This window comes from Anomaloglossus baeobatrachus, chromosome 1, assembly GCF_048569485.1.
Source record: "Anomaloglossus baeobatrachus isolate aAnoBae1 chromosome 1, aAnoBae1.hap1, whole genome shotgun sequence".
Lineage (NCBI taxonomy): Eukaryota > Metazoa > Chordata > Amphibia > Anura > Aromobatidae > Anomaloglossus > Anomaloglossus baeobatrachus.
The window spans coordinates 966,006,766-966,020,092 of NC_134353.1; the positions used below are offsets into that span (position 1 = coordinate 966,006,766).

General features: G+C 41.1%; 1 protein-coding gene across 1 annotated transcript in view; it reads right to left on the reverse strand.

Annotated features, from left to right (window-relative positions):
* Positions 1-958: 958 nt before the first annotated feature.
* LOC142263179 (uncharacterized) overlaps positions 959-13,327 on the reverse strand; it is a 67,543-nt gene continuing 55,174 nt past the window's right edge. The window contains 5 exon segments of the mRNA XM_075332204.1: positions 959-2,997; positions 6,468-6,579; positions 6,703-6,785; positions 6,892-6,970; positions 7,052-7,149. Coding sequence (XP_075188319.1) covers positions 1,115-2,997; positions 6,468-6,579; positions 6,703-6,785; positions 6,892-6,970; positions 7,052-7,149 — 2,255 coding nt within the window. The 3' untranslated portion in view covers positions 959-1,114.

Below are 13,327 nucleotides of genomic sequence, written 5' to 3' on the forward strand. Positions count from 1 at the left end.
CGGTTCTGAGATGTCACAGGTATATGTGTTGCTTTTATATAGTTCTGCTCATTAAAATATGTAGGAGGCCGTATGGCACAATGGTAAATTATACAATATAGAGTAGGACCCCCCCTAGTGAGATTTGCCTTGACGTGGCAGGGGTGGCTCAAATTATTGATCAATTGTTTGCGAAAAATCTCATTTTGTACTATAGTAGAGAAAGAATGAATTTGTGAAATTTACGCTTTTTATTTGTTGCATGCCATTCATAGCCAGTGCGGGCTCTCTCCTCTCTGTAATAACAAAGTTAGTTCTTCTGTCCAAACATAGGTGTTTGATGGGTCCATAGGTGGCAATAAATTGTCTGAGAGAATTAATAAGACTCAAAGTGTCAAGGGAATCAATGTCGTCTACTTGAACAGCCCTAGTAGACATGCAAGTAAATATGACAGCCCAATGTTTACTATTGGCTTGACCAGTTCTAGTATGGAGTGTAACAATGGATCAAGGTTCAAAACATCAAGAACAATGCTGGTAAAAAGAGGATCTATGCAGCGTCTGTCCACTGGTAGATTAGCCATATTTTGGGTTTGAGTCAAACCACCAGAGAGAGAAAGTGGGAAAAACAGAGGAACAATATTAGTGCCGTTAAGCAAGTTCAGCCCTAGATGGAAACGGAGAACAAAAACTCTGTAACAAAAACATGAAACTTAATGCTGAAGGCGTGACAATTATGTCATCAACTTGTTCATTCCATGCCTAGACTTGGTGCTGTCTTTAACCATCATGAAGGCCATGCAAAATACTAGATATAGTTTTTGATGTGGGATGTACTCATATTTGCATCAACTAATTTGAGAAGATCTTGTAATGAACGTGATATTATTAACCTTACTTTCATGTTATTAGTTAAAAAAAATGTTGTGAAACTCCATGTTGACAACATTTTGGAAATTGTTCTTGTATTCCGGGAGATATGAACATTTTACTTAGCAACAGGGGTTTACTCATTTAAGCTTAACACAGTTTATTAAAAATTTTAAAACACTGTGAAAATAATTAGTTTCTTTCCTGTATAACTTTTCTCATGCATAAAAAGATTTTATTTTCTTTACAAAACATTTCCCACACTCTAAACATCAAACATCTCTTCTTTGTGAATTCTCTCATGTCTAGTAAGACTTGATTTATTGCTAAAAGATTTCCCACATTCTGAACATGAATACGGCTTCTCTCCTGTGTGACTTCTCTCGTGTGTCACAAGACTTGATTTATCTGTAAAGTATTTTTCACAGAGTGAACATGAATACAGCTTTTCTCCTGTGTGAATTCGCTTATGCCTCATGAGACTTGATTTATTTATAAAAGATTTTCCACATTCTGAACATGAATACGGCCTCTCTCCGGTGTGACTTCTCTCGTGTGTCACAAGACTTGATTTGTCTGCAAAGCATTTCTTACAAAGTGAACATGAATACGGCTTTTCTCCTGTGTGAATTCTCTCATGTGTCACTAGACTTGATTTATTTATAAAAGATTTCCCACATTCTGAACATGAATATGGCCTCTCTCCAGTGTGACTTCTTTCGTGTGTCACAAGACTTGATTTGTCTGCAAAGCATCTCTCACAAAGTGAACATGAATACGGCTTTTCTCCTGTATGAATTCTCTCGTGTGTCACAAGACTTGATCTATATAAAAATGATTTCCCACATTCTGAACATGAATACGGCTTCACTCCTGTGTGTCTTCTCTCATGTGTGACCAGACTTGATTTCTCTGTAAAGCATTTCTCACAAAGTGAACATGAATACGGCTTTTCTCCTGTGTGAATTCTCTGATGTGTAGAAAGACTTGACTTATATAAAAAAGATTTACCACATTCTGAACATGAATACGGCTTCTCTCCTGTATGACTTCTCTTGTGTGTCACAAGACTTGATTTATCTGTAAAGCATTTTTCACAAAATGAACATGAATATAGTTTCTCTCCTCTGTGAATTCTCTGATGTGTAGCAAGACTTGATTTATATATAAAAGATTTCCCACATTCTGAACATAAATACGGCTTCTCCCCAGTGTGAATTCTCTGATGTGTAGCAAGACTTGATTTATATAAAAAAGATTTCCCACATTCTGAACATGAATATGGCTCCTCTCCTGTGTGTCTTCTCTCGTGTTTAACAAGACAGGATTTTTCTGTAAAGTATTTTTCACAGTATGAACATGAATATGGCTTTTCTCCTGTGTGAGTTATCTGATGTTTAAGAAGTTGTGATTTATCTGTAAAGCACATTTCACATTCTAAACATGAAAACGGTTTCTCTCCTGTGTGAATTCTTTGATGTTTAACAAGATGCGCTTTATTTCTAAAACATTTCCCACATTCTGTACATGAGTACGGCTTTTCTCCTGTGTGAATTCTCTGATGTTTAAAAAGATTTAATTTATCTGTGAAGCATCTTCCACATTCTACACATGAAAACGGTTTCTCTCCTGTGTGAATTCTTTGATGTTTAACAAGTTGTGATTTATTTCTAAAAGATTTCCCACATTCTGAACATGAATATGGCTTCTCTCCTGTATGAATTCTCTGATGTTTAATTAGACTACCGTTATTTGTGAAAGTTTTGTCACATTCTGAACATGAAAATGGCTTTTCTCCTGTGTGAATTCTTTCATGTATAACTACCTTTGATTTATTTGTAAAGCATTTCCCACATTCTGAACAGGAGTATGGCTTTTCGCCTAGGTGTTTTCTTTGTGTTAAAAATTCTGAGTTTTTAGCAAGTTGTTTGTCACACTGAAATCTTGTCTCCTCTTTGTCACCAGGAATTATGGTAACAATCTGAGATTGCTCAGGAGAGGGCTCCTCATGAGTAGGGGGATTATATGATAGTGAGGTATCATGAAGTCCAGGATATAAATGAAGGGTAATGAGGTTTTCTCCATTAGAGGGCTTCCCGATATCTTCTTTTTTACAATTTAATAAACAGTTATTCTCACAAGGATTTCCTATAAGGATGAAAGATAGATTGGATGTGATTTTTTTTCTACAACATAAAAAGGATTTATACATTTATTTTATAACGTTCACAACTAAGACCCTAGTCAGTGACAGTACGTCATAACATTAACACAATGATGGGTAAAGTGAATTAAGCCCGCTTTACATGCTGCAATGTATCTTACGATGTGTCGGCGGGGGTCACGTCGTAAGTGACGCACATCCGGCATCGTAAGGTAAATTGCAGTGTGTAACAGCTACGTGCGATTGAACGGTAAAACGTTCATCGCACACAAGTCGTTCATTTCTCGTGAACTGAACGTCAGATTGTTCATCGCACCCGGGGTAGCACACATCGCAGTGTGTGACACCCCGGGAACGATGAACAAATCTTACCTGCGTCCTGCGGCTCCCGGCCGGTAATGCGGAAGGAAGGGAGTGGGCGGGATGTTTACGTCCCGCTCAGCTCCGCCCCTCTGCTTCTATTGGCCGGCTGCCGCGTGACGTCGCTGTGACGCCGAACGTCCCTCCCAGTCCAGGAAGTGGACGTTCGTCGCCCACATCGAGGTCGTATGGACGAGTAAGTACGTGTGACGGGGTGTTGCTCATATGTGCGGCACATTCAACAAATTGAATGTGACGCACATACGATGCGGGCGGTTACGATCGCATACGATATCGTATGCTGGATCGTAAGGTGTAAATCAGGCTTAACTGTTATAAACTGGTGACATTGGTAACAAGTCAGGCAGGGCCACCATCAGGGCATTACAACCATTACTGGTGTATGGGGCCCGGTAAAGAGGGTGTACTGGGCCCCATACTTAGCTTTATTAAGAGGGGGGGCCCGGGGCTTCACTGGGTCCCAGACAGCAGCATCAGGTGCCGGCCCAGTCGTGTCGCTTTGGCCCCTACACATGCCTAAGTTGCATGCAATCTTCTTCAGAGTCATCGCATGACAATTAGGCATGTGGTGGATCCAGAGGCAGAGCAGAGTATCTCATCCCGCCCCCCTGCATGTAGCAGCGTGATGAAGTCATCATGCTGCGACCTCATCCCAATGCTGCGGGAAACACAGAGCTGTGGAGGTGGTAAGGACCCGGAAGCCAGCAGGGAAAGGTAAGCACTTTGTGAGCTGAAGACAGGGACGGGATAATCGCAGGGGCTAGGGGTGGTGGTGGTGGGAGGCCCGTAGACCCCAGCTCCTGCTTCAGCTGTATGTGTGCCCCAAGATGCACATCCAGCTGAAATGCATCGCGGCACAGAGAAGACGCCGTGAGACATGGGAGGCGGGGAGAGTGTGTATAATGATGAACAGAGATATATTTACCAGGATGGGAACATATATACCAAGAGGGGCCCAGGATGATGGACATATAAACCAGAAGGGGGACATATATACCAGAAGGGGAACATTTATACTACGAGGCGCCGAGGAAAGGGACATATTTGCAAGAAGGATGACATATATAGCAGAATGGGCACAGGCAGGAACATACACAAGGAGGGGCCCAAGATGTGATATATATATACCAGAATGGGACATATATACCAGGAAGGGGACATATACCAGGATGAGAACATATATTCTAGGAAGGGGACAAATAAACCACGATGGGGACAAGTATACCAGGAGGGGCCCAGGAGGGTGACATATATACCAGGAGGATATATATATACTAGAAGGGGCCCAGGATGGTGATATATTCCAGAAAGGGGACATATATATTTATATATAAACTTGGCTTTTATTGATACAAAACATATAAGGTGGACAAAACCAAAGGTTGAAAACATGATTGACAAGAGAAAAAGAATGGATGAAATTGAGGATAGACATAATTCTGTACTTATTCCCAATGAAGTATCAGGGCACTGATAATAGAATGCACAATAAGTATATAAATAAGACAGTGTCTGCAGATAAATAATATAATCCCAAAACACACAATACCTGGCTTTAGAGCCTCACCTTAAAGGTAAAGTGGCAGTAAGTCAAAAGAGGGTATTAAAAAAAATGCCCTGCCGTTTCTTATTGCATTATATCTTTTGCACTGTTTAATCTCATTGGCTGTGTTGTATTTGCTCCGTAAGTCTTATTAGTAATTTTTTATACCCTTTATTGACTTACTGCCACCTTACCTTTAAGATGAGGCTCTACAACCAGGTGTTTTGGAATTATATTATTTATCTGCGGACACTGCCTTGTTTATATACTTATTGGGCATTCTTATCAGTGCCCTGATATTTCATTGGGGATAAGCACAAGATTATTATGTCCATCCCCCTATTTCATCCATTCTTTTTCTCTTGTCAATCATATTTTTAACCTTTGGTTTTGTCAGCCTTATATGTTTTTTATCAATAAAAGCCACGTTTATATATAAATAGCTGGGTGTGCACATTTTTACTATGCAGCTTTTTTCCTCTCGTGTTGCAATTCATTTTTTTGGATAGTTTTTGTTAGCACCCCTCCCTTTATTTATATTTATTACACTGTGGTGCCCACCAAATTTGTTGCGAGGAGCAGGGATATTATACAGTGGGGCAGCATGTGTATGGGGGATATTATACAGATGGGCAGTGTGTGTGTGTGTGTGTGGGTGGGTGGGGTATTATACAGAGGAGTGAGGAGCCAGATTCTATACATGAAGGAGGGAGAGGAGACTAAAGGAGAAATCGGAATTCAATAATTAATGTGTGCGTCTGCAACCCAATACTTTTCTCCATATAGTGAATCTATCCATATTACAAGATTTGGCTTTAAAGGACATGCTGGCAGGGGACATAAACCGTGCGCAGAAAAGGACACTCTCTGCGAGTAGTAATTTGTTTCCATGTTTATACGTTGGCTGAACCAGGTTTCAGAAACCAACATGGTTGCCAGATAAAGGCAACTCTAGATATTGACATCGCATCTGTACATACATTGTAATATAATGGTAAAGCCTCCCTCCATCCTGGCACAGAAAAGTGACTAAATATCTGTCCTGTGCTGTCACCTCCCCGGTGCCCTCCGCTGCCTCCACCTGAGACCTGTGTGCTGGTTATTCCAACATCCAATATGTCCTCCATAGCGGCACAGGGACGACAGCTGCACACCTGATCCAGATCTCCATTGCTTGGTACTTACTGACTTATCATAGGGCTCGGGATGCAGAAGGAGCAGAATGCTGGCCTCAGTGTGGGCGGCAAACAGAGGGCGACAAGTAGGACAACTATATATGTGAAACGTGTCGTCACTTGTCAGTGCCGGGGCACAGAGCGGCGACATCACTGAGGTCCATAGGATGGGGAGAGTCATAGCCTGTAACACCAGCTCAGACATTCATATAGCCGCACTCTGTACAGGAGCTGCTGCGCCATCACCAGACACTTCTGCTGTTTTGTGGACGGCGGATAAAGCTTTACTGCGAGCACCGGAGACTCACACAACCGCTATTGTCATCATCAACTGCCCATCATCACCACCACATACCTGTGGAAACCTCTCCTGGACTCTCCTCCTTCCCGTCACTCACACTCGGCTGATCCCCCCTCGTCATCGCTTCTTCTTCTTCCTCCACTTTAATATTAGTCAGATCTTCCCCCTGATATATCAGATGTAACAATCAGCACAATACAAGAGACCTCCAATATCTATGACACCTACGACCGCAGGAGCAGAAATGTCCCCCATATACAGATCCGGTCCAGGGCTCAGCGCCATCTACCTGAGGAGTCTCCAGGACATTGTGCTTCTCCACTGGACAGTCCTGAGGACATCTCTCTGGGGAATTTCTTTCCATAAGTCCATCTGTAGGAAACACACAGTGATGGAACAGATTGTGTCATGTGATGATGAGATGATGGGTGTAGTAGTAGATGACCACAGAAAAGACATGTCAGTCTCCCCTCCTCACCCTGAGGATCGGCCCATAAATCCATCGTCTCTTCTGCTTCATCTATAACTTCACCCTTAATATCAATCAGATCTTCATCCTAAAAGGAAAGAAAATGTAAATCGAGCTCCAGTGCAATCACTTTATGGTCAGATGTTGTGGAGACTTCAGCCCCATCTACCTGATGAGTCTCCGGGACATTGTGCTTCTCCTCTGGACAGTCCTGGGGACACAGAGGACGGGGACATCTCTCTGGGGAGTTGATAATTCTGGATCCATCTGTGAAGACACAAAGATGGAATACATGACCGGCCGTGTATTTGTTTATATAAGAGACACTTCTCTGAAAACCAGAAATTCTATTTTTATGTATCCAGGACTAAAGTCCATTGTTGTGGTCCTCACCACTGGTAACGAGCTCCCAGAACATTGTAGGCCGCAAGTATGAAGAGATAATCAGCGAGGCCAAAGCCTAATACTCTCTGCTCTGTACTCAAAGGATGAGGACCCTGAGGAGAGGGAGAGAGACCTTAGTCTGTCAGATAAAGGAGCTACATAAAGAAACAACTTCTCCAAGTATCGTCTCCACCAGGGATGGAACCACCAAGGAACTGGAGAAAGCTCCACATTTCAATCCATTGGTTTATTAAGGTGATTAGGAGAGGATGTTCACCATTTATTAGTAATTTTATTTTAACATTTCACAATGTCACCATGAGGAAACGGTCCCTCCTGGAAGGAATCCTATGAGATCACCTTATAAATGAGAGAATCTGCCACCCCCCATTAAAAGAGACGTTACTGCAGTGTTAGCTTTCTTTAAATAGAGATAAATCTCCATGTCTAACTTGATATAAACACTAAAATAGGCGGCAAGTGCATGGAAAGTTTTGAGTTTGTCTCTAAATTAGCAAAAAAAAGGGCAGATATAGAGTTGATGGATGGAATCACAGCTTCCGGAAGGACGGAGTTGTGGGGTTCACCCGGTACAAAGCGCTGAGGGAGTACCAGAGTGTAACAAGCAAGTATAACTACAGTGATATGTAAAAGTTTGTGCACCCCTGGTGAAAATTACTGTTATTACCTCCATTGATGGCATTCATCTGTGACATGAGGCAGATAACAAGACGGCACTACCATCTATAGTTGCTGTGACATTTACTTTGGTGGAGAATACGGGCACTACAATAGCGTCACCGAACTACAGACCCTTGAGCAGACCAGGACTTAGACATAACTGAGGTAAGTAACCCGCTGTGTTACTCTCTGCCTCCTATAGCTATGTCCATAACTCTATAGTCTGGTCACGTGATGTGGTGCCTGCATCGTGTCTCTGAAGTAAAATTTGCTTTTCTGTTGCTGTTTTGCTTTACTGTCTACCTAGGTGTATAAATCTGTGTGATTGCGTGTAAGCAGTTCTTGCAGTCCCATGCAAAGGTTGAGAAAGTACTGAAGATCCAGTATGAAGAGCTCCCATGACTTCTGGTTGTGATATAGGCCTCGATTGGCTGATTGTCATAGCCATCTGTGTGGTAGTGGCAATTTTCTGTTGCTTCCTTTGAAATATAAAGAATCTCAAAGGGATCATGGGTTTACCATTGTAGGATTCTACTGAAGAGGACCAAGTAGCTTTGCGTCTGCCTTGCAGTGCAGTCGGAGAACTTGTAGAGCTGTAGGGGGAAAAAGCGCAATAGGGTCTTACCCGGTATGAGGGTAGAGAGACAGAAAGAGGTACACTCACCTGGTAGGGTTGTGCAAGTCACAACTCCTTATGATCGCATGTGAGTGCCTTTTTGTGGTTTAGCAGCGGCCCCGGAATGCAGTATATAAAATATAGGTCAGGTAAAGAGAAAACCGGTTTAAATGCCGCGCTAAAAACCACTGATGTTGTAGATGAAAAAGATTTCCTTTATTTCATAATTCTACGCGTTTCAGAGACATCTCCGTCTCCTTCCTCAGGAAAATAAATCATATTACAAAAAAGGGGCAACAGAGCCTATATAAAGGAAGACCAGTAGCCACATATGCATTTGAAAAGTGAACAGCCCATATGACTCAGAGCCGATGACTCAGCGCCGCATGGAGAAGAGAAAAAAAAAAAAAAAAAAAAAAAAAAAAAAAAAAGGGGGAAAGCACACATTAAATCAGCACAAATGAACCGAAGGAATTACCGTGAAATAACATGAACATCTCAAGGAGAAAATTAGTGGATCAGTGAAGGATCAATAAAAAACATAAAAATAATAATTATTGCGTGTTATTTAATAAAAGAGTATAAAAAGAAAAAAGTGGGGACGAGGGTAAAAGAAAAGCAGATGGTGTGCGAACCCAGAAAGTGTAGGTGATAGCACGGAGGCCAAACCTCTACACTAAACAGGAATATGGTTACTGTGGATTTGTACTTTGGGAAAGTGAACATAAATAATATGTGAAACAGGCACAAGGTGGTGGAATTAAAATACATAGAAAGTGCATATTTGCTAAAATAAATCTCTCTTATGTGTCTTTTGAATATATAAAAACGGCATATTTACATGTGAGAGGGACAGGAAGAGAAAAAAAAACAAAACTTTTTTATTATTAAACTTGAGTTGCAAGAAAAAATTATATACATATATATACATATATACACACTTATATATATATATATATATATATATATATACATACATACATACATACACACAAAAAAATATTAGTGGTGTATAGGGAATCGCTAGATTAAAAGTAATTGATATTTAAGGGCAAAGAATCCACTCCACTATGGAGCGGTTCTATAGAAAGGGAAAATTGTTAAAGCGTATGCGTGGGGAAGGTGACAGGAGTTTAATAGACTGAAAGGTAATGAAAAATCATAACCGTGGGAAAAAAAGCTCAATACACCTGTGCTCAGCAGGTAGAGAAGAGGAGCGGTTCCCTGTGAAAGAGAGAGGACTGCTAGAGCGTGTGCATGATGGGGTGATGTGAGTTCGAAACAGTAAGAAGTGCAGGAGTTCATACCCGTGAAAAATAAACTTACTAAGTTTATTTTTCACGGGTATGAACTCCTGCACTTCTTACTGTTTCGAACTCACATCACCCCATCATGCACACGCTCTAGCAGTCCTCTCTCTTTCACAGGGAACCGCTCCTCTTCTCTACCTGCTGAGCACAGGTGTATTGAGCTTTTTTTCCCACGGTTATGATTTTTCATTACCTTTCAGTCTATTAAACTCTTGTCACCTTTCCCACGCATACGCTTTAACAATTTTCCCTTTCTATAGAACCGCTCCATAGTGGAGTGGATTCTTTGCCCTTAAATATCAATTACTTTTAATCTAGCGATTCCCTATACACCACTAATATTTTTTTGTGTGTATGTATGTATGTATGTATATATATATATATATATATATATATATATATATATATAAGTGTGTATATATGTATATATATGTATATAATTTTTTCTTGCAACTCAAGTTTAATAATAAAAAAGTTTTTTTTTTTTTTCTCTTCCTGTCCCTCTCACATGTAAATATGCCGTTTTTATATATTCAAAAGACACATAAGAGAGATTTATTTTAGCAAATATGCACTTTCTATGTATTTTAATTCCACCACCTTGTGCCTGTTTCACATATTATTTATGTTCACTTTCCCCAAGTACAAATCCACAGTAACCATATTCCTGTTTAGTGTAGAGGTTTGGCCTCCGTGCTATCACCTACACTTTCTGGGTTCGCACACCATCTGCTTTTCTTTTACCCTCGTCCCCACTTTTTTCTTTTTATACTCTTTTATTAAATAACACGCAATAATTATTATTTTTATGTTTTTTATTGATCCTTCACTGATCCACTAATTTTCTCCTTGAGATGTTCATGTTATTTCACGGTAATTCCTTCGGTTCATTTGTGCTGATTTAATGTGTGCTTTCCCCTTTTTTTTTTTTTTTCTCTTCTCCATGCGGCGCTGAGTCATTGGCTCTGAGTCATATGGGCTGTTCACTTTTCAAATGCATATGTGGCTACTGGTCTTCCTTTATATAGGCTCTGTTGCCCCTTTTTTGTAATATGATTTATTTTCCTGAGGAAGGAGACGGAGATGTCTCTGAAACGCGTAGAATTATGAAATAAAGGAAATCTTTTTCATCTACAACATCAGTGGTTTTTAGCGCAGCATTTAAACCGGTTTTCTCTTTACCTGACCTATATTTTGCAGTGCAGTCGGGCATAGATGTCTACCCTTGGGTCTCCAGCGTAGGGATCCTGACTCTTCATCACACACAAACAAACAACGGTGTTCGAATAGTTGGACGGGTGTCTCGTCACCTATTGGATGGGAGCTAAACAGAGCAAAGGGTCTTCAGGGAATGAACCCGAGTCATGAGCCACCACCCTAGACATTGTGGACAGTGTGAAGGGAAGTTTTCCCACTAAAGGTAGCAAGTTATTGTCTAAGAGTGGGAGCAAGAAGACATAAGTCACTGAAAGAATGTTACTAAGGACGTGTGGGGAGCCAACGTGTTGTACTAATGTTCTGATAATGGACTGGATGGACATAAACATGATCATTAGTACCTTCTCCTTATAATGGACCAGGATGGTGGACATGTGCAGTATTTATGGTACAGAATCTGCGATGGAGAGTATTGTTTAAATTGTGTAGCGATCCCTTTTATCAGAGCCATTTCTGTGGTTCACACCATGGTTGAAAAGGCCACAGAAATGGTTCTTGATTAGAAAGTTGAAAATAACTTGATATTTGTGGTGTTCTGAGTTAGGTAAAATCTAGACCCTATGAGCCTTTCTTATACCCCAAATGTGGAACACAAGTGATAAACAGTTTTGAATCCAGCTACGCTTTATATACACGGTCCCGGTCAGGACAAGCTTATCCTCTCTCAGAGGATTCCTTTCTGGAGACAACCCTTATCATGTGTCAAACAATCAGTTTCCATTTTGATACAAGACACCCCCAGGGGCAAAATTATACGGATAGCCAGACCCGCCTGTCTCTCCATCTATCTGTAAAACCTGTCCCTGGAATTGTCCTTATAAGCCTTGTGGCATTACAAGTACCATAGCAGATATCCAGGTTTACACTACCTTTGTGATGTATACCCTCCGCCATGTTACATATCTACAACCCCTGCATAAAGCCATGGGGCTTGGCACCTTTTCTTACTAGACCAAAGAGTCATCTCTGGTCACTTTGAGCTTCTGCTTAGGCCAGCACCTTTGTCTGACCTCCCTCCCCGCATTACCATCTTCAATGATTAGTGTCACAGTGAGATTACCTTAAAGTTGAATCTACTGTCTGGTTTGACTATGGGTCATCAAGTACTCAATAGGGGCTATTGTCTTTGGCCCTTCAGTATCATGCTCACAGAAGACTTGCCAATTCTAGATCTGCCACATCCTCGCTGTGCAGATCTACCATGGCCTCTTCCAGGGTGTCTTTGGCTGTCTCTCTGATGGCACATTTTAGTACCACCGTCCTCAGCTAGAGACCAGTCACTCAATATACTCCTTCTTTCAGATTACATTTCATAGGGTTTGGACAGCTCATAATTTAACCCGGCGTGTAATTGGGTCCTCTATGACCTCAGTTCCTTACACTGTAGGACCTGCTTCCCCAGACAAACGAGGCATTTAATGCATTTACATAACACTTCTCTTTCATTGGGTCCCGGTTTAACAACAGACGAAAACCTACACCAACTTTACAAACTGTTCCTTGATTTGAAGACTTTCAAGTCTTGACGGTTTTACTTCTTCTAGATATGCAAGGCGATATTCTAGAAGAACACGTACATTTTTAATACTTTCCTTGGTTCTTGCAATAACAAATGGAACCATACCAGCTTCACAGGGTATATTGGTTTTATTACGATCAACTCTCACTCCAGCCATTCTGGACTTATCCAAAATTTTCTGGATGACATTTCTATTTCTTCCAATAACTTTCTCTACAAGATTTTTGGGCACCTGTTTGAAATCTTCCATAAACTCCAACAAGCTTAGACCTCTCTTAACTGCTTCCAAACTTTGTCCATAAATTCGATACGTTACCGTATCTTCTAATAATTGGATAGCTACGACCCCCAGAATCTTCGTGGCTTGCTGAACGTTACTTCTCAGTGTTCGTTTTGCATGTCTTATTAGCTTTTTCCTAACTATGACCACTTCCTAAAATGCGGCAGTCAGCTTCTTTATATGCTTTAAGTGTCTAGCAGGTTCCTAATTCCTCAGTGTGGTCAACCGCTTTGCATGAACACATAGCTGCATGTCACTTAGTGGGTCTATTAGTGGGTCCACTGGATCGAAATTACCACTCACTGGCCTGGGGGTGCAAATTGGACAACCGCCGAATCTTCACTACTGCCACTGGAGGTCAAGATTTCACTTTCAGCCACCCAAGACATGGATGAATCACCTGTGTGCTCTTTTTTTTTATCTTTGTGCATTTTGCC